Here is a 22,151-nt window from a genome sequence, read left to right as displayed (position 1 = left end):
TAGATTTGGGAGGAGTGTTTCCAAACTGACATCTATATTATAGAGTAATAATAAAGCTGTGCAGTATTTGTGGACTACATGCAAAAGCAGCCAGTATGTACAGTCAGGTGCCTAAATATTGGGACATTGACAGAATTTTCATATTTTGGCAATGGCTTTGAAATGAAACAAACAAGATGTTCTTTTAACTGCAGACTTTCAGATTAATTTTGAGGGTAATTACATCCAAATCACGTGAACGGTGTAGGAATTACAACGGTTTCTATATGTGCCTCCCACTCGGCGACTCTGCAGACAATTGCGCACCTTCAACTGTAAGGCAGAGATCTTTTCCCCCGTCACAAAGATCCTCTGCTGACTGGAGTCCAATAAGGCTCCGAGGTGCAGAATCCTCTGAGACGGGATCAGAGTGGACTTTTGCCAGTTTATTAACCAGCCGTGATGTTGCAGAACTGCAATCGTCATGTCCAAGTGGCGTAGAAGGAGCTCTGGAGATCCTGCTACCAATAGAAGATCGTCTAGGTACGGCAACAAGCGGACTCCCTGCAGCCGCAGATAAGCCTCCATGACCGCCATGACCTTGGTGAACACACGTGGTGCTGTCGCCAGGCCAAAAGGTAACGCCCGAAACTGGAAGTGATCGTTGCGATTGCAAACCTGAGAAACAGTTGATGGCGTAAAAGAATAGGGACATGCAGGTAAGCGTCCTGTATGTCCAATGACACCATGTAATCCCCAGGTTCCAGCACCAGAATGATGGACCGTAGGGTCTCCATCCGAAAACGTGGCACCCGCAAGGACTTGTTGAGGGCCTTGAGGTTGAGAATCGGAAGGTACGACCCATTGGGTTTCTGCACCAAAAATAGATTGGAATAGAAACCCTGGCCCCTCTGGGAGAATGGAACAGGCACTATAACTCCAGCCTGGAGCATAGTGTGCAAAACCTTCCGCAGTTCCACGGCTTTGTTCCGGTCTAATGGAAGGCCCGTGATGAAGAATCGGGATGGGGGCCTGTGCCGAAAGGAGAGGGCATACCCGTGAGAAACCACTTCGTGAACCCAATTGTCTGTCGTGGTTATCGACCAACACTGGGCGAACTGCAGCAGGCGGCCTCCCACTTTGGGATCCCCCAAAGGGAGGCCCGGACCGTCAGGCTGCAGGCTTGTCATCTGACTTAGGGGCCGGACGTCTGGTACTCCAGGCCTGTTTCCGGGGCTTAGCCGATTTTTTGGGGCCAGCCTGTCGGGGTAAAGACTGTGCTTTAGGCCTGCCCTGTAAGGCCGAAAGGACGAGGTACCCGAACTGGAAGGGACCGCAGCAGACGGGAGACATGCAGATTTTGCTGCCGCCAGCGTGGCTACAATTTTGTCCAGATTCGGACCAAATAGGACATCTCCATTAAAAGGCAAAGCTTCCAAGCCCTTCTTGGAATCAGCGTCCTCCTTCCAAGATCGCAACCATAAGGCGCGACGAGCAGCTACAGCTGCCGAAGAAATCCGAGAAGTTAGGGTACTGATATCCAAGGCCGCTTCATTGATGTAAGTGGCCGAATCCCGGAGATTGCCTACCAACTCGGCCTGTTTAGCCGAATAGTCGGAACCTAAAGACGCCTCCAAACTATCGGCCCTGCGCTCCATAACTCTGGCTACACAACATACGGCCATAGCCCCCCCCTGCGAGGGAATAAATGGACTTTAAGCAGATCTCCACCTTACGGTCCGTAGCATCCTTCAAGGAGGGCATGGGCAATGTGGCACTTTGGACTAGGCGTGTCACGTAAGAATCCACTTGTGGAGGGGATTCCCACTTAGAAAAATAATTGTCCGCAAACGGATAAGCCACAGTTAAGCGCCTCTGAGGCTGATACCGTTTACCAGGATGTTTCCACGCCTCCTCTAAATGGTCTACTAACTGACCCAAAAGAGGAAACACTGTGGCGTCACCCTTAATGTCCTTAAAAAAGGCATATTTGGACTTGGACACCGGAGGATCATCATCCTCAATAACTAAAGCTGTGCGGACTGCCCGAATAAGGCCAGGAATATAATACTTGGACTTAGCATCCGACTCTTTAGTACGGAGAGGTTCTTGGTCAGAGAGATCCAGAATCTCCCCATCATCGGACGTCACGTCGTCATCCTCATAGGGAGCGGACAGAGATGCCACCGGCCGCTTATGTGGCCGCAACACAGACTCCCCTTGTAACACGTCCGACAAATTCTGTACAGAACTTGTTAGTGAATTAACCCACGCCGGCTCCTGAGAGACCTGGAGAGGGGAAATAGAAAGACTGTGGGGTACCATCAGTTGTCTCGGGAAACCCTGCATGGGTGACGACACCACTGACTGCTGGGACAATCCCATCTGTGAAAATGCAGGTTGCGGAGCTAACTGGCCCACTAGGGTTGTAAGCGCTTTGGCGAAACAAGCCCATGGCGGTTCCTGTACCGGAGCCGTGACAGTAATTGGCCGCGCCAATAAATAACACTGCCGACATAGCCCCTCCGCGTTACCCTCCCTCTCCGCTATTGGTACTTTGCACGTAGTACACAGAAGCTGGAGAGAAAATTCACTCTCAGACATGATGGTAAGTATGTGACCCCTCTCACTGATACTCGTTAGTATACTGGGAGAACCACCCTGCAATCACCGCACCGCAAGGGCTTTAGCAGAAGAGGAGCAGGGACAGTGAAATGGCTGACAGTAGAAAGTGAAAGTACAGGCAGCAGTCGCTAGCAGAAGTCACATACAATGCAAAGAAATCAATCCCTGCACTATCAGCGCTGATCCTCAACTACGCAGACACAGAGCCTGGTAGGACACAGCGCTGCATACACAGACCTGTTTCAACGGAGGAGAGGTATGCCAGGGACTCAGACCACGATGCCACCGATCAGCAGCTTCCAGCAGCGTTCACCTTGCTTCTGCAAAGATGGCCACCGAGGAGCAGAGAGGAGGCCGGCCTGGGGGATAAGGATACTGCCTTTGAACCTCTATATACCCCTGCCTATACCTTCTAATATCCTACCTATAAACCTCTAAGGATGACACTAATTTGCGTACGCAGTCATGCAGTAAATAAAGACTCCAGACCTAGAATCTGTGGTTCCAAAGCACAAAGTATTATTCAAGTAAAAGTACAGCAGTTACACGCTATGATCCTCATATAATCTTAGCGCAAAGAGATTATACAGACCCAAATACAATTATACATACCCCGCGCTCTCTGGTCCAGATGTTAGGCATCAGCAAGAAACCCCTCGTCAATCAGCATTCAGCATGAAGACTAGGAACACAGGGTCAGAGCACACATATTTATACCACCAGAAATAAACAACACAATAGAGAAGTTTGTTGCTAATACCATTGATCCTAAAGGAGAGGGCATATGTTACAAGCCATTTAACAGGTTGATTCAAATAGACACAACACAGCCTCTAACAACTGGGGGTCTCTGGTTTCCTGCCTCATGCAACATCCTAACAGTTGTTCATATAATGTACATTTTGTTGCTTGAAGTCTCTGCGGTCCATAAGTTGAGAATGCATGATGCGATCTCCACACCGATGGTACCGGAATACTGTTGAAAGAGTACGCATCAGTACAATACCAATCATGGCTTACTTATCATGTATAAAACCTTAGTTACCAAATAATCTTTATTTCACAGCATTTATGCTAAATGAACACCTAGCAGTGTGGAATGCTGAGCCTTATAGTTCCATGACTTGCTCATGCCCCAGCAGACCCCACCCTTTTCAGGCTCCAAAATACTGGTCTTTGCTCTCCCAGGGCCTGTGTGGATGCAAATTAGCACAGCTACAAGACCCAAACCTCAGATAACACTCTTGGCTTTGAAGGTATTTTATTGTAGGAAGCCTGCTAATGTAAGTTGCTACAAACGACCCTCTTGCTGTATTCGAGCAGGGCCACCTGGAGTGAGAGCAGACGTTATGTCCATGAAGCTTGTCTTCACAAGCTAGTTGTCACGTGGCCATTTGCTCTGTTTAGCTAATGCAATCCAATTTTTACATACTGTACAGCCATTTCTGAAATATATCCTTTAGGGGAATTATAATAATATACACACTTTATCCAGAGCACCCAAACTATGTAAAGTCATGAAATGGGCTTTTGATGAATCGCCGTAACTTATGGCGACGGTCACAGATGCAATCGCATGATGCTAATAGTAATATCGCCACATGTACTAAAGAGTGAGTTTATCTAAAATGGCGCTTAGGCAGCCATTCGCAAAATGGCGTCTTGCGGTCTCATTTTAAACTGATCTTGTCTCAGCCAATTATCCAGCTTCGACAGTCCACCCTTTGATAGCGAACAACATGCTATCACAATCTGATTTTAAAATATAATTTAGGCTTACATTTATATACTATTTACTGTTATTATGGGATGGCACAAGGTGGTTCTTAATCCATCAATAATGTGTCACTGAGTGGGGACATAAAACTACTATTATACGCACACCGCGGATCTTGGAAGATCATGTGAAAGGTGTAGGGATACATCAGTCCTATAAAGGCAGTCTTGAAGGGGAATTGAGACTTTACATTATCTGAGGTGTTTTAAAAATAACATTTCAATAATACATTCTATGCATGTCTAAATATAATACATTAAATAATGGTATTTCCTAGTTCAGGGTTGTAATGCAGTTCTGTATTTACCTCGGTATTCATACTGACCACCTTCATAATTTCGTTCTTTCGTTTTACATTTTCCACACTTCAACACAATAGGAACACACCGGACACATATGCCAATTATTATGATGACAATCAGTATAAGGATTAAGAATTTGCCTATACTGGCGATCATTTCCTGGACCCATTTCCCTAGACCTGAGAACCATTTCACTGGGTTCAGCCATGAAACCCATCCTTCTATCTTCTCCCATACTTCAGCCACTGAAGCATTATGGTTCTTACGAAACTCCCATTTTAGCTGCAGAATTTCATCCATCTTCCGGTCTATCACCTCCATGGGGTCGCTGGTATCATTGGTGACATAGGTGCAACATTTTACTCCAAATTGGGTGGCTAACGTTATGCAATACCCTCCAATAACAGCAGTTAAATAATTCAACACTAGCCTGTGTTGCACCAGTTATTTCTTGTATGCTTGTAATTCTCTCCCTGTATACCTGAATGTGTCATTGTACATCTCGGTGATATTATCTATCAATTTAGCAAGTTCCTGAATATATCTAAAATTTAATGTACCCCGAGCAATCCTGGTGGGATCCAGTGCGACTAAAACTTGAAAGCCAGTTGTCTCATTAATTAAATGAGTAGCTTTATGCACGTCACCAGGTATCATATTTCTTTTGCCTCTGTGTTCATATTGCGTGTGAAGATATGGTGATGGTGTGTTTTTATGTATACCAAGCATTTCAACATGTGTGAGGGTCATAACTTCTGGGACTACTCTTCCCAGGTAACACAATAACAGTACTAAGATTGGTCAGACACTCCCCTGATTGGCATTGCACTCCTCCTGACTCCACTCCATCAGCACTGCCATCAGCTCCCATTTTCTCAATCGGTCCTCCATCACAGACACTGAGTATCCCCAAACAGATCATCATGACAGAAACTCTGGAAAAAAGAACTAGGATGACCACAGCAGACCACTCCATTGCTGGAAGCACTGATCTACACATTTCTTTAGCTCAAATATCTCACCGTCACCTTTTTAATCCTCCCGGCACAAGCTCGCAATCGACAGGTCCATGTTATCGGCCTTGTCTCTGCCTTGTATCTCCACCGGTTGGTTAACCTCCCTATAGTGAGTGGAATGGACCCACGTATCTTCCCTGGCCACCCTTTGAGGATGTGGTATCGTCAGATATGGACCTTTTCACCGATCAGTCAAACAACCTGAGCTAAAAAAAATTTGGATCATAACAAATTCTCCAGGTTTGACATCATGACAGTTTGCATTAGACATGTTAGTTAATAACACTTTCAATTTCTGTTATTCTCATTCATCTTCGTGAGACCCTGCACAGTAACCTCATTATCATATTTTCACATGAGGCTGCCTGTTTGAACAGTATCTCAAAGGGGGACAAATAAAGGAAAAGACAGTCTGGGATAATCTTAGTGTTATTACCCATCACCTTACACATGTTCTTGGAAACATCACCTGTAAAATAAGTCCCCCTATCATTTTTTAAATAATTCTAGGGATATAGTATTTGAATACAGGTTCCTGCAATTAAATCTTGTTATTAATAGCTACTGCTCTAAATAATGCCTGGTCCACTGGGTTGGATAGTATTCCGAGTATTCGACTTTAGCCTGGCATGGCTGCCGTTTATCCTTAGCAACCTTGTGTCCTGTGAGTGAGAGATAAAGCACAACAGTTTAATATCATTTAAACGTGACCTAAATACAACAATAAATCGTCCGCATTTTACATTATAACAGATCCATTGGCAGGTTGAAAAGATTGTAAACAGTCATATAAGACCTGGGAGAAGATACTGGGGTTGCCTATGAACCCATGGGAAACTCGTGTTCATGTGTGGTGTTCTTCACTTTGCAGTACTTACTTATGTGTCCCACTTGGTGACAGTTAAAACATCTTTTTGAACGGGGTGGATGAAAGGATTGTTGTGGGAGTTGAGCAAGAGGAAAAGATGGTGGGTATGGGTAAGAATATGGAGGATAAGGGTATGGTGGGAGTTATGAAGTTTGTGGGTAGCATGAGACCTGTGGTTGTGTATGATATGTGGGGTAAGGAGGTGTTTGCTGTGGTGTGGGATTGGTGAGGACGTGTAACTGTTCAGGTGCAAGTGTGTGTATAGGTGCAGGTGTGTCTACTGGCTGTGATGTTACCGTCATTCCTTCCAGAGCTTGGATACTGACAGCCATTAGTTTTTCGCTCTGGGTCTCTCTCTTCTTTGAGATGTTTTTATCATGTTCTATGGCAGATTCTATGAGTGTATCTATTGTGACTCCCCTCCAGCCAGGTTGTGAGGTCTGAACCCGAGTCTTTAAGTCGTCTTTCAGACCGTCCATGAGTATGGTGACAATCATTCCCCTGTGGTGAGTGCTATCTTTAATATCCTCTAACCCAGTGTACTGGGTGATAGTCTGCAGAGTCCGGTCGCAATAATCTTCTGCAGATTCACTCTCCTTTAAAATTTTGTTCCAGTTAACTACTACTGGAAAATATATACCCAATTGAGTTATGATGCGGGAAATATTATCTTGGTTTACTTGGTCTATTAAGGGAACGTCACCATCCAATATACAATCCGTGATAAATTTTGTCACTTCGGTATTGCGTGGTAGACAGGCCCTTAACACCACACGCCAATCTTTATTAGTTGGCTCATGAGAACTACCCAAATTCCTCAAAAATCTTTGACATTTGGCTAGTTCCTTTTTGGGATCAGGGAAATCATTTATGATGGAATTTAGTTCTGCTCTTGTCCAAGGACAATGCATTACTACTTCCCTCGTGGGCACTACATCGTTTGCGGAACAGTTATTGTCCGAATGGGATGCAGACCAGTAGCGCTGCTACCTTTGACCTGGTTACCTGGCTGGGGGTTTAATCTGCTGCTGCTACATATGGTATTAACAACTTCCTCTACGGGTGCAGAGTGTGTTAGCACTTCCCTTGCTGTTACCGTTGAAGATGGCGGCACCACTTGTGATTGTGGTGATGCAGCATCTATCATTTGCACAGCATGGAAAATGGCAGACATTACAATAGGCTCATCATCCACATCATAAACATTTTCCTTATGGTTGCTTAAGAGAGGGTACAAATTGCTTGTTACATTTTTATGGGTATTTTTGGTAACTGTACTTGCACCTCCATCCACATAAGGTGGGGGTGGTGAGCGTGAACTGCTGGCAATACTCTCCACAACGCTAACTTTCTGCACGTGCGTGCCATTTTGAGGCTCGCCCGTATTGCAATTTAGCGTCGCGGATGTGTTCTCTGGCAATGCGCTCAAAATGCTAGTTTGCGTCGCTTACGCATTTTGAAGCCATGCATCCCCTTCATGCTGCCACAACTTTAAACATTCATAATATTTTACCTTTTTACCTCGAGAGCGCATCAGACTGATGTGGTCCCGGACATTATCTAATACATTTTTATCAAAACTACCAATTCTAGGAAACGGTTTAACACTCTTCCTCGTCATATTAAACCATAAATCACAATACCTGGTTGCATTGGCACCGTACTTAATATGCATAATATGCTGCGCCGACCCAAGTGGCACTTCCAACAGCAGCAAATCATCTAACATCTCTACCGATCGCTTGGCCCTCATCCTGGGAGAACTCTAAGTTTTTCAATAAAGATTTAAATTGGTGAAAGACAGTCTAGATACTCTCACTTACCTACGGACGAAATTTCCAGATGCCCCCGCTCACCTACGGAAGAAATTTCTAGATGCCCCCGCTTACCTACGGAAGAAATTTCTAGATGCCCCCGCTCACCTATTATCTCTCAGCTCACAATCACAAGTTTCCTAGTGTGGCTCAACTACAATGCTCAAATAACCCAACCTAATTATTGAACACTGCAATCACACTGAGAGCCGGTCCCTAACAAAAATAACAAACCATACACCTGCTCTGTGTACTGAACGGTAAGCTGCTTACCGAGCGGCTAGCACCTAGCCCTTAAAGGTCATACAGTACCTCTAACTGTAGGGAACAAGTTACCCCTACCAACAAATACTCACAACAAATACTCACTGTTACACACTGTTTTCTGCGCAGAAAAATACACGTTAACCCAGATATTGATAACAATTGAAAAATGTAAACCTCAACGACTTTATTTAAACACGTGGCAGCACAACAGGAAGTATGTATACGCTATTGTGCGACCAGTCGCATACACAATAATGCGACTACCACACAACCGTATGACAACTTTTTAGCTGCGTACGCAAAAGTGCGTCTTTACTGTGCGCAAAACTGTGACTCAGCCGCGTGCTCAATACTGCGGCACCCCTTTAAACGTTAGGTTCTGTCAACAACGGAAAACAAACTTTTTCCTCTCTTGTCCCTGGATTCTAGTCAGCTTCCTTGGCTCACACGAAAATGGATAGCGAGCTTTCAGCACAAAGCGGTTGCAGGTAAACCCTGCATGTGGCCACTCCACCCTTTGCTGAGATATCGATAACCGCATGTGCCGTGTGAGTAGGTAAGTAGGTATGCCGGGGGACTCAGACCACGATGCCACCGATCAGCAGCTTCCAGCAGCATTCACCATGCTTCTGCAAAGATGGCCACCGAGGAGCAGAGAGGAAGCCGGCCTGGGGGATAAGGATACTGCCTTTGAACCTCTATATACCCCTGCCTATACCTTCTAATATCCTACCTATAAACCTTTAAGGATGACGCTAATTTGCGTACGCAGTCATACAGTAAATAAAGACTCCAGACCTAGAATCTGTGGTTCCAAAGCACAAAGTATTATTCAAGTAAAAGTACAGCAGTTACACGCTATGATCCTCATATAATCTTAGCGCAAAGAGATTATACAGACCCAAGTACAATTATACATACGCCGCGCTCTCTGGTCCAGATGTTAGGCATCAGCAAGAAACCCCTCGTCAATCAGCATTCAGCACGAAGACTAGGAACACAGGGTCAGAGCACACATATTTATACCCCCAGAAATAAACAACACAATAGAGAAGTTTGTTGCTAATACCATTGATCCTAAAGGAGAGGGCATATGTTACAAGCCATTTAACAGGTTGATTCAAATAGACACAACACAGCCTCTAACAACTGGGGGTCTCTGGTTTCCTGCCTCATGCAACATCCTAACAGTTGTTCATATAATGTACATTTTGTTGCTTGAAGTCTCTGCGGTCCATAAGTTGAGAATGCATGATGCGATCTCCACACCGATGGTACCGGAATACTGTTGAAAGAGTACGCATCAGTACAATACCAATCATGGCTTACTTATCATGTATAAAACCTTAGTTACCAAATAATCTTTATTTCACAGCATTTATGCTAAATGAATAAACTTAAATCTTATACTTTAAAGCTTATTAAACCTTTTATGTGAATATGTAATGTGTAAGTATGCGGGGTGTGATGTAAAGACGCTAGTTAACTTGGGGCAGATGCGTGCGCATGAAGCTAATAAACAGCGTTTTCATACAGGATCTTATGCATTCGCTAATATGCGACTAGTTAACAGCGCAATTGTGCGTATTAATGTGTGTATGAGAAATGGTGCACTTAAATCTCACTTAAACTAAGTGAACACCTAGCAGTGTGGAATGCTGAGCCTTATAGTTCCATGACTTGCTCATTCCCCAGCAGCCCCCACCCTTTTCAGGCTCCAAAATACTGGTCTTTGTTCTCCCAGGGAGTGTGTGGATGCAAATTAGCACAGCTACAAGACCCAAACCTCAGATAACACTCTTGGCTTTGAAGGTATTTTATTGTAGGAAGCCTGCTAATGTAAGGTGCTACAAACGACCCTCTTGCTGTATTCGAGCAGGGCCACCTGGAGTGAGAGCAGACGTTATGTCCATGAAGCTTGTCTTCACAAGCTAGTTGTCACATGGCCATTTGCTCTGTTTAGCTAATGCAATCCAATTTTGACATACTGTACAGCCATTTCTGAAATATATCCTTTAGGGGAATTATAATAATATACATACTTTATCCAGAGCACCCAAACTATGTAAAGTCATGAAATGGGCTTTTGATGAATCGCCGTAACTTATGGCGACGGTCACAGATGCAATCGCATGATGCTAATAGTAATATCGCCACATGTACTAAAGAGTGAGTTTATCTAAAATGGCGCTTAGGCGGCCATTCTCAAAATGGCGTCTTGCGGTCTCATTTTAAACTGATCTTGTCTCAGCCAATTATCCAGCTTCGACAGGGAGGAGCGCTGCCACAGGGTCAATTGGCAGGTGCAGAGAGGGCTGTGTGCAGCGGGGGAGGTGCTGGCTGTGTACAGGGAAGGCACACTCCCCTGGCATGCAATTAACCCCTGGGACACCGAAGCACTACCGCTCAGCTGCGGTCCGCTGTCCCAGGGGGGCAGTGGAAGCGCAGGTTGGTTACCTGGCTCCACGCTGCAGCCAGTCCCCAGGGAGCCCCCTGCCTGGGGACTCTGGACCATGTGTTCAGCAGGGACCCACCGCGGGACCCCGCTGCTTACCTGCTGCCATGGTCCAAAACATCTGGGGTCACCGCTAGCTGTGACCCCAGATGCTTACCAGCAACCCCGGATCAGTACCGGCATTCTGGTACCGGCGGGGGTGTAGGGAAGACAGCATGGACGTCAGAAGTGACTATCCATGCTGTACTTCCAGATGGTCAGCCACAGCTGCCATGAAGAAAACTTCAGGGGCTAACCTTAGCCCCCTCTAAACAGGTGCTCCGACTCTGAGCCGGGCACCAACGAACCTGGGATGTCTTGGCTCGGGGGCAGGGTATAGGAGGGGGACCCTAGTGCATCATGGGAGGCTGAAAACTTAACTCTATGGTGCCCGACGTCATCACCTATACCCATGGTATTCTGTGGATACCCTATGGACCCTGATGTAGAAATCTGTGATACTAGTGTATGAGGACAGCGGGCCATTCCGCCAGATGAAGGTAAGCAGGAGATATCTGTGATACTAGTGTATGGGGAGAGCGGGCCATTCCGCCAGAGGAAGGTAAGCAGGAGATATCTGTGATACTAGTGTATGGGGACAGCGGGCCATTCCGCCAGAGGAAGGTAAGCAGGAGATATCTGTGATACTAGTGTATGGGGACAGTGGGCCATTCCGCCAGAGGAAGGTAAGCAGAAGATATCTGTGCTTTACCTTCTTGAGGAATGGCCCGATGACTACATTTTTACAATTGCAGGTGAAAATGTTAATCGTCACCTGCTTTTGTAAAAATTAAGTGATGATGAGTAGGCCCCTAACAGAGAAGACAGTGACTGCCTGCTTGATAGACTTCTTTTTCAGATATGCACAGTGTAGATTAGTTGATTCATACCCAGAGCAGAGCCAGCTCTGTAACAGATACTGAAATGACTGCAGTCAGGTTTTAGAACTGTTTTTTTCAGGGCACTGACCTACACGGAGGTGTATTAAAGCATAGAGGACCATTGTGCACTAATTCCAGCCCACACACACACTCCCATAACTGCTGCCGGCAGCACCATTCTTTCTGGCAATATCTCCTTGTGTAACGTATGGCCAGCACCCACTACAGATACGCACTGGGGTTATAGAAGAGGAACCTCACTTGTCTGTAGTGGAGAGGACAGGTGTGCAGGTGTGGCTGCAGTTGGAATAAATGTCTCAATATTATATCTACAGGACTTAGTGGTTCTTCATGAATGAAATGTGAACTGAAATTAAATTCTGTTGAACTATGCTTCATGAAGATAAATATTTTAAATTGGAATTCAAGTTATTTTACATTAAATACAAAAAATGTTTTGTCTAGCTCAGGGGTTCCCAACCACGGTCCTCAAGGCACACTAACAGTCCAGGTTTTAGGGATAGCCATACTTGAGCACAAGTGACTTAATTAGTACCTCGGTTATTTTATTTTAACCATCTGTGCACAAACATGGATATCACTAAAACCAGGACTGTTAGTGTGCCTTGAGGACCGAGGTTGGGAATCACTGTTCTAGCTAAACTATACGTTATTAATGCTATAACAATGCACAATGATTACTGTCTGCATCCATACTGTATGTCGGAATTGAAAAACATTTGACTACAACTATAAATGTTCCTATGAACACATGCACATATTCCGCATACTAATGCATTTTGTATTTTAAAGGGGAGCAATGGGCAGACATTCCTGTTTAGTCATTTTACAGTGTGAAACTTGACTTCTCCTTTTTATAGTTGTGAGAACAGCTCAGCTGGCTCATAACGTTATACATTCAGCTTATCTCAGCCCAATATATATGACCACCATGCCATTTCCCAAATCTAGGTGTTCGCCTGACTTTATGAAGTTGTTAGAAATAATACTCTCAGTAGCAAGAAATTATTTAGATATAATACAAACCCAGACAGATTACACTACATCTATACAGCTAGCTCATGGTCACTAACTGTTGGGGAATTTACTTACAGTGTATCTGCCAGCCTGAATTTTTTAAACATTATGAGAACCATCTGTTTTACATTTTTCCCACTTATTTCCCAATTAGAATAACCTGCCCTGTGTTATCTAAATCCCGTGTTTTTGCACGTGAACGCACATTGACCCGGGATTTAGGTAAGTGTGAATGCAAACAACCTGGGCCGAAGTCCCGGGTCCCCGCTCTTTACCAGTGTCGGGCTGAGACCTGGGAAATTGCTGGGTTGATAGACCCGGCAATTTCCCGACTCTCCTATCTGAAAGAGGTATAACTGGACTATAAGCACACTTTCCTTCTCTCCTGGAATGTCCAGGAGACTCACGAGGAATCCGGCAACTTAATGACGCAATTTGCTGCGTATACAGCATGTGGAGGTGCTGCGCCGATAAAGTTCACAGCACCACGCACCCCTGCACCTCTCCATCTCTGATTACCCCATTGCCCAGGCTGTCTGCAAATGGCAGCAAGTATGACTAAAAGCATGACATTTCCAAACATGCAAAACTAATATAAGAGATATTAGATAAATAATATGGAACTTGTGTTAACACTATGGGGTATATTTACTAAAGTGCGGGTTTTTAGAAGTGGAGTTGTTCCCCATAGCAAGCAATCAGCTAAATTCAATGTTTAACACTCAAAATAGTGAGTACTGGCAGAAGTCCATGCCACAACACGGACCATAAGGAGTTAATTGTGTCATGATGTAAATGACCCAGCCACAGTGCAGCTGTCAGTACAGCATGTGTGCTATGAGCATAAGCAGGGCATTGAGTGACTAGCTGCCTGTTTCCCCAACAGCCCACCCTCCTCTGCACTATATTACACTTCTGTTCATCAGACGACCCTCTCTTTGCCTCTCACTCTTTCCTTTGCCTATCCTAACTACAAACCCTTACACTGTGACTCTGTGCTACACGTTCCGCATCTCTCTTCTTCTGGGGTCTCTATTTTCTTACAGTTTTCGGACATTCAATCATTGGCTGGAGTTCTTGGCAAGCTTGGAAATAGGTGCAAACTCCATATATAAAGCTTTTCTTACGCAAAGCACATCATGGTAAGAAACTCCAAATAGGATTAATCACAGCTGTTATTATTTTTTAAATGCTCTTTAAATATTCTTGTTACATCTCATATATTCCTTAATAGAATGCATTGGTTATTTTTATTTGTTAATGAGATGATTATGTTGCTATTTTGGTATTTCATTATTCATGTTCTTTAGGATGAGTTCTAAATGGCATGTTTTATTTTGGTTCTTGACAAATTGTTGAAGGACCCAAAATGATGTTATCACCATTTATAGAAATGTTTAGTTAAAGTCAATTCACATAGCATGCAGTGCTGAAAGATGACGTAAAACTTTCCTTTGATGCTGTAAGGAATAGTGGTAGCACTTTAAATTTACTTCATAATGTTTATATCTTAAACATTTCAGTGACAGATGGTCCTCTAGGCTTGTCACAGAGTTCTATCATTGCTGGCATATTTCTGCAAGCTGGAAACTTGTAGAAGGGGTACACGTTGTTCTCCACTTAAAAAGGTTAACTGGAAATTTAGAGGTTCTAATGTTATATGTTTTCATTGGAATGCCAAATTGAATGTTTGTTCACTCAGCTTTAAGTGGATATTAATATAAATTGGAAATTACATTCTTTTAAACAAATATTCTTATAAAATGTTTATTTTGTGACCCCGGTGCAAATGCTCCAAGTTTACTATTATGTAAATAAATTATCAGAATAATTTTTGAGATTAAATTAATTCTAGCTGGGTTTTTTTTCTTCTCGCAATGGCTATAGCATGTGCAGAGCACCATAAAAGGACACGTAATAGAGAATATCCTTACCATGGTTATTATTTCACAGGTTGTATAAAGAGAGACAGGTTCTACATCTCCTATGTGTGATTTATGTAACATTTATAATAAACCTGAAGGGTATGCTGAAATATAAGCAAGTACAATTCTTGAATGTATAGAATGCCTGATAGGTGTTTTAGAATGTATTATCTGTATTATATTAACATAGAACATGACGGCTTCTAAGACTGTGTAAACAGAGAACTTTACAGACTATTTGAAAAGAAAAAAATAGGTGCATCTCCTCTGTGACCTTATAATAATTACATGTCAAATGGATATTTATGATATAAAGGTTAATTAGTGATATTGATATAAATGGACTTACAGACCTTTGGATTACACCCAGAAGGAGGTTACGGTAATGTCATCATTGATGTTCATTTATGCCAGTAATGTTATTATGTTGAAATATTAAGTCATCAGTGATATCGAAAAGTCCTGTCAATTTGTGAGTGATATTGGGCCTGATTAGTCAGGCGTACCCGTGGACACTTTTCCGTTGGCCGCAGAAGCCTACTTACTTCCTTTTATTAAAATGAGAATCTGCCTGCAGAGTATGCTAAAATCCATGAGAACTATTTGCATTTCTACTTACTGTATATCCAACTCAGAATCAGAATCAGGCCCAATCCTCAGGGTTTGGCCCAAGTTGCAGTTCCTTTCCAATGGTTAGAACCTTAACCAGGCGCCCACAAGAAGTGTGTGAGTGCCTATATATATATATATATATATATATATATATATATATATATATATATATATATATATTTATAGTAATTAGCACCTCAAATGCTTAATTATTTTCTTCCTGCAGAACTTCACATTTGTTGCAATTTATATGATATTAAATCTTTTTGATTGCTATAGTCATTGATATTGTAGAAGATGTGTGATGTAAATGATCTGTGATTTACAGTAATGCTGTTGGAAATGTTATCATCAGTTACATCATTATTATGTCATTCTTGTAATCTTCTGAATAATACTATCAGAGAATGATTGTGGATGGGGGGACAGTCCAATTTATGATGTTATATTAGCATCGGGTTGAATCCTAACTGAGAGGAAGTGTGGAGAATAAAGCATGGTTCCCCTTCTGTAATATAACACAACTGGACAACTACCAACCAAATCACAAAAATGTTTAGGGCCTTTGCACTTGAGGTTAACTAATGAGGTTCAAGAAGTCTACCACATTCATGGGGTCTCCGTATATATAACCTTGAGCCAACCTTACTCATAGCAGTAGGGCCCAGGGTCTCTGGGAGGTTATTTCCCCCTTCTAACAGCAATAGGATAAAGCTGTGAAAAAAATGTAAGGGGTATTTTTAGCCACATTGTCATTCTGGGGTTGATGTTGGCTACCACAATTAACTGAAAGCAACAGATGTGCATAAGACCTGTTCTGGACAATGTTTGCAATATGGGTGTCCACTTATCAAAATGTCTAGACCGCAGGCTGGTCAGACCGAAGCTCATTGCTTGCAGTAGAAAGGGTCAGAGAAAAAATAAGGTAGATCTCTCCAGAATTTGTGGCCATGCCCAGCACTGAAAGTACAGGTGCTCTAACTACTGCCAATAGAGGCTAGGAAAATAGTCCTGCCACCTATCTACCTGTGTAATGGGCAGGTGTGGTTTTAAAAGGTCTACAATAAAAAGGTTGACAGTGTCTAGGTAGACACCAACTGGTAGACAGGCAATAGGTCAACAAGCACAAAAGGTCGACATGGGTGACGATCGCCAGGTACAAAAGGTTGACATGGTCAAAATGTCGACATTGGAATGCTCAACACAAAAATAGTCGACACATGTTGTTTTTACTAACCCTAATCTTCACCCTAACCCTCCCCTTGGTACCTAACCCTCCTTCCTGGTCCTTAACCCTAACCGTTGGGGTAAGTGCCTACTCCTAACCGTCCCTCCTAGTGGCTACCCCTAACTTTCGGGATAAGTACCTTACCCTAACCGTCCCTCCAGTAAGTGTTGACTATTTTTTGTGTCGACCATTCCAATGTCACCCTTTGACCATGTTGAGATCTTCTATCTGTCGATCTTCATCCATGTCGACCTTTTGTACCTGTCGCCCTATTGTCTGACTACTAGTTGGTGTCCACTGTCAACTTTTTTTTATTGTAGATCTATTGATTGGAACCTGTAATGGTCAAAGGGTCAGCACTTTACCATTCCCAGAACTAGCCAAATCCTCCTGCTGTGTAAGATCACTAATCTCCCAAAAGCATTAATGGGCAAGGACATTTTAATGAATACAAAATTAAATTTTTTATATAATCTTTTTTTTTTATCATACTATTTTTACATTGTGTACAGTTAAATATAAGCGCGTAATGCTTCTGCAGACTTAGGCCCTCATTCAGAGCCGTTCGCTATTTGCGTTCGTTCGTTCAAAAACAAGGGGTGGCTATTCAAATGATCCGTTCGCACATTGCAGTCTGTTCACACCTCTAAGTCTGAACGAGCGAGCAAAACATACGCTCGTTTATTTGTTAAAAACGCCCCCTGGCTGCTCGCACCATACGTCATGTCCGCTATATATTAGATTAATCGAGTACATTGAGCAGGATATGAACTGCTCGCTATTCTTGTGGTTGGTTTTTTCAACCGCTATTTTGCGAGCAGTTCTGAGTTAAAAAAAACCAAGTGACGTGGTCAATGACGCTGCTATATTAATTATGCACACCCATAAAACGCCCGTTTTGACCTTTAAGCACGCCTGCGTTCGGATCTCCACTCCCCGTTTTCAAGCACCTTCCCCTGTTACCACCCACATACGCCTCATTCTGTCACTCAAAATAACAGGCACTCGCTATATTGCGTACAAACGATTTTCGGCCGCACTGACTGGTTCGCGCATGCGTACTAAAAACCATACGCATGCGCAGATGTGCGAACATCGCTCGGAACGAGCGTACTGCTGCTAGCGAGTGGCTCTGAATGAGGGCCTTAATTCTTACACTTGATAAAAATGCCTCTCAATTTTCTTAAACTGATTCATCTCCAAACTGAATAAAGTGATTCTCCTGAAAATTACCTGGAAAAAGAGGGATCAAAACTACAAATTTGTGGGCACAATAGAAACATTTTGAAGGGGACCCTCCCTAACAGACACACCTAGAAGGCAGAAACATATGGGCTCCGAGCTTGCGGCAATCATGAATAGTTTTGATGTGTATACGGAGCAGGGGAGAGATTAAGCAGTTCCCAACTTTTTATTTCCATGTGTGATTTTTTTTAAACACAACATACCATACCATATATTGTCTCACAGAGTCTAAAATGAAACAATCGAAGGGATGACCTCAAAAGGCCCAATTTTTAAGTATTTGCATAAATATAAGACTAATATTTGTTTTTTTTAAAGCAATAGTCACAAAGAACCAGGAGCTCTCCTTCCACTAACTCCCAGATATCAATCAGCCATGAATGAGAAAGTAGCCCCAGAACAGCTGTCTGGGTTCCTTGGCTTTCACTTTTCACCTCCAGCAGCACATTGAGGTGAATGCGTCACTGTCTGCCTTGAGCATTACCTCAAGATTCAAAGTGTGCTCTAAAATAAGACTTTTGTCACTAGCCCCTTTGCAACTTGATATTGTCTACTATATTATACTTAACTTTGGGAACACCAGCAGCCCAGCGCCATACTTATTGTCTGGCTATAAGCCAATATGTTGGTTATCCTATATAATTTACATATCACTACCTTTATCTTGTGTGGAATCATACCTCTTCTCTGATACATGAACTCAAGGTGCCTGTCCAGCCACACATTCATGAGCAGCAACTTGGAAGTCTTGTACAAATCCCACAGGTCAGGCAGGTGCAGTTGACCCTTGTGTCTCCACTGCTACACCTCCAGTGAGGTGGCCTCCTTCTCCGACAACCTCACAATCCTCAACATGAAGCGACAGCACAACAAGCCCTAGTGAGGAGGAACAGAATCAGAAAACCAGGTGCTGCACTGCTGCAGATGATGCTACATTGCCTGTTGTACTTTGCCCTATTGCTGATGAGCACAGCCAGAAGGTGATGGTGCTCCTCTCTAGCTGTGGGGCTACTGATGGGGGAGTCACCGATGATTCAGTGGCTTAAGACTTTGTGGTGCACTTTTATTTACTTATTAAAATATCAAAATTAGATTTCCATCAGGCGGCTGCACTTAGACTGGAGGGCCCAGGGCACATGCCCAGAATGCCCTACATTAATCCATCTCTGGAGCTGGGTGCAGGGAAGGGAGCCCCCGTATGCCTCTGCACCCCATAGAAATGGTATCTCCTGCACCCACTATAGTTGTGACTTTACCAAAAAGTTAAAAATCACTTTACCAATATCTCTGTATGCCCATATAGATCAGAATTATCATTACAAAGTGATTATCATCTGAAAATAATCAGGGGTGTAATGGGAGGTTCAGTTAAAACCTTAACTCCTCTGATGGTATTGGAATAATAAAATTGGGAAGCTACACCCCCAGTTGTAAAACATAATACTTTAGCAGCCAATGGGTAGTTATGTTCCCATGTAAAAGCTCAGAGCTACATGTATCATACAGGTCACAGATCTCCAATATTGTTACATACTTGCCAACTGTTCTGAACTGTGCAGCAGACTCCTGGATTTTGGGGAGCTCTTCCGGGATCCTGGAAGAGTGGACAACCCTCCCACACCCTGTACACTGGTGCACTGTAGTGGATGGGGGCAAAACGTAATGATGTGACTCACGGCACCATGCCCCTCTGACCTCCCCCTCCAGGATCTCTAGGAGAGAAGTCTTACAAAGTAGGTTACTATGTATTATTAGCATTTTTTATTGTCAATTACAGGATTACACAACACACAGGACCAGAGTCAGAGGTGCACGCTATGTCGATGCCGCATGCAAGTGGCCGATGTTTTCAGTCGGTGCATGCGCCTCAATGGCTACCTCCGAAAGCCACAGAACTCGGAAGCAGAGAGAGGCAATTTCAGTGGGCGTTCCTAGGTGGTAACACGGGGGCGGCTAGTTAGATGCAGGCGCCTCGCAGTCAGCGACTGCAACTTTTGCCGCAGTAGCACTGACACCGGCAGCCATGTTCAGAAGGAGATTCTGCACCTCCATAGGGCTGGTGCAATCGATATTGCGGCTAATGTGTCCAATGGTGCATCTTAATACACACAGTGGCGGATTAGTGCTGCAGCCAGTGGGCATCTCTGCATGATGACCGCCGGCTGCAGCATTAACTTACAGACACAGTAGCGGCTGCAGTAGCATGCACCTCTCACTCCCACAGTGTTTTCCTGCAGATAAAGAAATTGCACCTGTTACATCACAACATGGTTTGTACATGTACCAATGTGCTGGATTTGTAACTAACTCTATATGAGGCCCAACGTGTGATGTTATGTTCCAGTCCCATGTTTCAGGCATCAAGTCCATGGTTTTTACACTCATTTTGTACATAGAAAATAAGGAGGGATCAGTAGGGTAATAGGGTATGAGTTTGTAAAAGTTACTGATCTGTTCTGCAGTAAAATTGAAAGCAATGATTTTTTTTTTTAAGGAAAAACCAACCTGGCTTTTGCCTTTAAATATATTCCATCTTTAAATCCAGTGGCAAAATAGCTGAAAAGTCTGCACTTTTACATTCCCCCATAATCTTTATTTGTATGTTAAACTGTATTTAAAAAAAAAAAAAAGTTAGCAAGGATTATAAAACATTGTGTACAGTTATATAGCACAACTTATATGATATAACTAGCAGTACCTACCCATCGTTGCCAAGTGGTTATGGCTGTGCAACGTAGAGCCGGCTCCCCGCCTGCTCCCGCTTAACGTCAGGCAGCCCACAGCGGGGTACAGCATGGGGGTGCACGCTCTCTCCTGCTGCCGCCCCCTTGACTCTCACTGACTTGTCCCAGAAATTATTATAATTTATTTAATGGCGTCACAAGTGTTCCGCAGCGCCTTACACAGTACATAAACAAATAGGTGACCAGTGACTTACAGTACAATACAATACAATGCAGGACAAGGACAATATACATTGCTACATTAGCGACCATAACACCCACATAAGCAGCAGAGCATAAGCAACCAAGTGTTAGGTGCCCTAGTGGGGAGTAAGAAGTAGATGAAAGTATAGTAGGGAGAAGCACAAGAGAGTAGAGGGCCATGCTCATAAGAGCTTACATTCTAAAAGACATCACCCGGATCGGGGATAGCAGAGTAAGGGAGATACACCTCCTACAATCCCCTCTCTGAGGATGGGGTCAGATTCACCCTGTGTACAATCACGTGCTGAGGAGGGAGGGCACAATGTTTGATTGCCGAATCCTGTGGATGGAGGGTGAGTTATGTCAGATTACTAATCACATTATCATATTTTTCTTTTAAATCAAGTGATTTTTATTGATATTTTATAAACAATTACAAAACACAAAAAAAACCTAAAAAACTAAACAATGTTATATCCAAATCAGAATATAATTAAAATGATTGATTATTAAACTGGAATTGAATAAATACAAATACTGGGATACCAAACTAATATTACATTATCATATTACCTATAAGCTCCGCCCCCCCTCCCCGAGTTTATCGCGAACATACATACAAATGAACGATTTTATATAATGTGTATGTATTACTCACAAGGCAACAAAATATAAATATACTTTGAGACAGTGTTAATCACTTAATTTTCGGTGCACCACCGAAGCTTGCACTAGCCCTATGAAACATGGCGTCCTGTGTCAGCACTACTGCATCCTAATTTCTTCTGCATTTCTGGTTACCATCGGGACGCATGTGATGTTCGACTCAGATGCATGCTCAGTAATTCCAAATTCGTCCAACTGTGTGAATATGGGCATGGCGTGCAATTAGCGTGCAGGTCTGAATCAGGCCCATAATCAGTGTTGTGAAAATCTGTAATTTGTGTTCAGTCTCCAATAGCACTGTGACCAGGGCTGGACTGGCCATCGGCACTTCTGGCATATGCCAGAAGGGCCTATGGCCTTAGGAGGAGGGGGGAAGGAAGAGTCCCCCGCCCTCCAACCCACGGTCCGGAATCATTATGATCTCATGGAGACGGAAGGGGTGGAGGCATGTATGGCCGGCGGCGGCTGTGCTGGGCCGGGAAGAGAC

General features: G+C 43.5%; 1 protein-coding gene across 1 annotated transcript in view; it reads left to right on the top strand.

Moving 5' to 3' along the window:
* The first annotated feature begins 13,933 nt into the window (after positions 1 to 13,933).
* The window catches only part of CFL2 (cofilin 2), a 54,195-nt gene continuing 45,977 nt past the window's right edge, over positions 13,934 to 22,151 (top strand). The window contains exon 1 of the mRNA XM_088457082.1: positions 13,934 to 14,203. Coding sequence (XP_088313208.1) covers positions 14,201 to 14,203 — 3 coding nt within the window. The 5' untranslated portion in view covers positions 13,934 to 14,200. The remainder of the gene's footprint in view (positions 14,204 to 22,151) is intronic.

This window comes from Taudactylus pleione, unplaced genomic scaffold, assembly GCF_031769625.1.
Source record: "Taudactylus pleione unplaced genomic scaffold, aTauple2 ptg000737l, whole genome shotgun sequence".
Taxonomy (NCBI): Eukaryota; Metazoa; Chordata; class Amphibia; order Anura; family Myobatrachidae; genus Taudactylus; species Taudactylus pleione.
The sequence above is the reverse complement of the archived record's forward strand: the minus strand, read 5'-3'. Positions and strand labels throughout refer to the sequence as shown.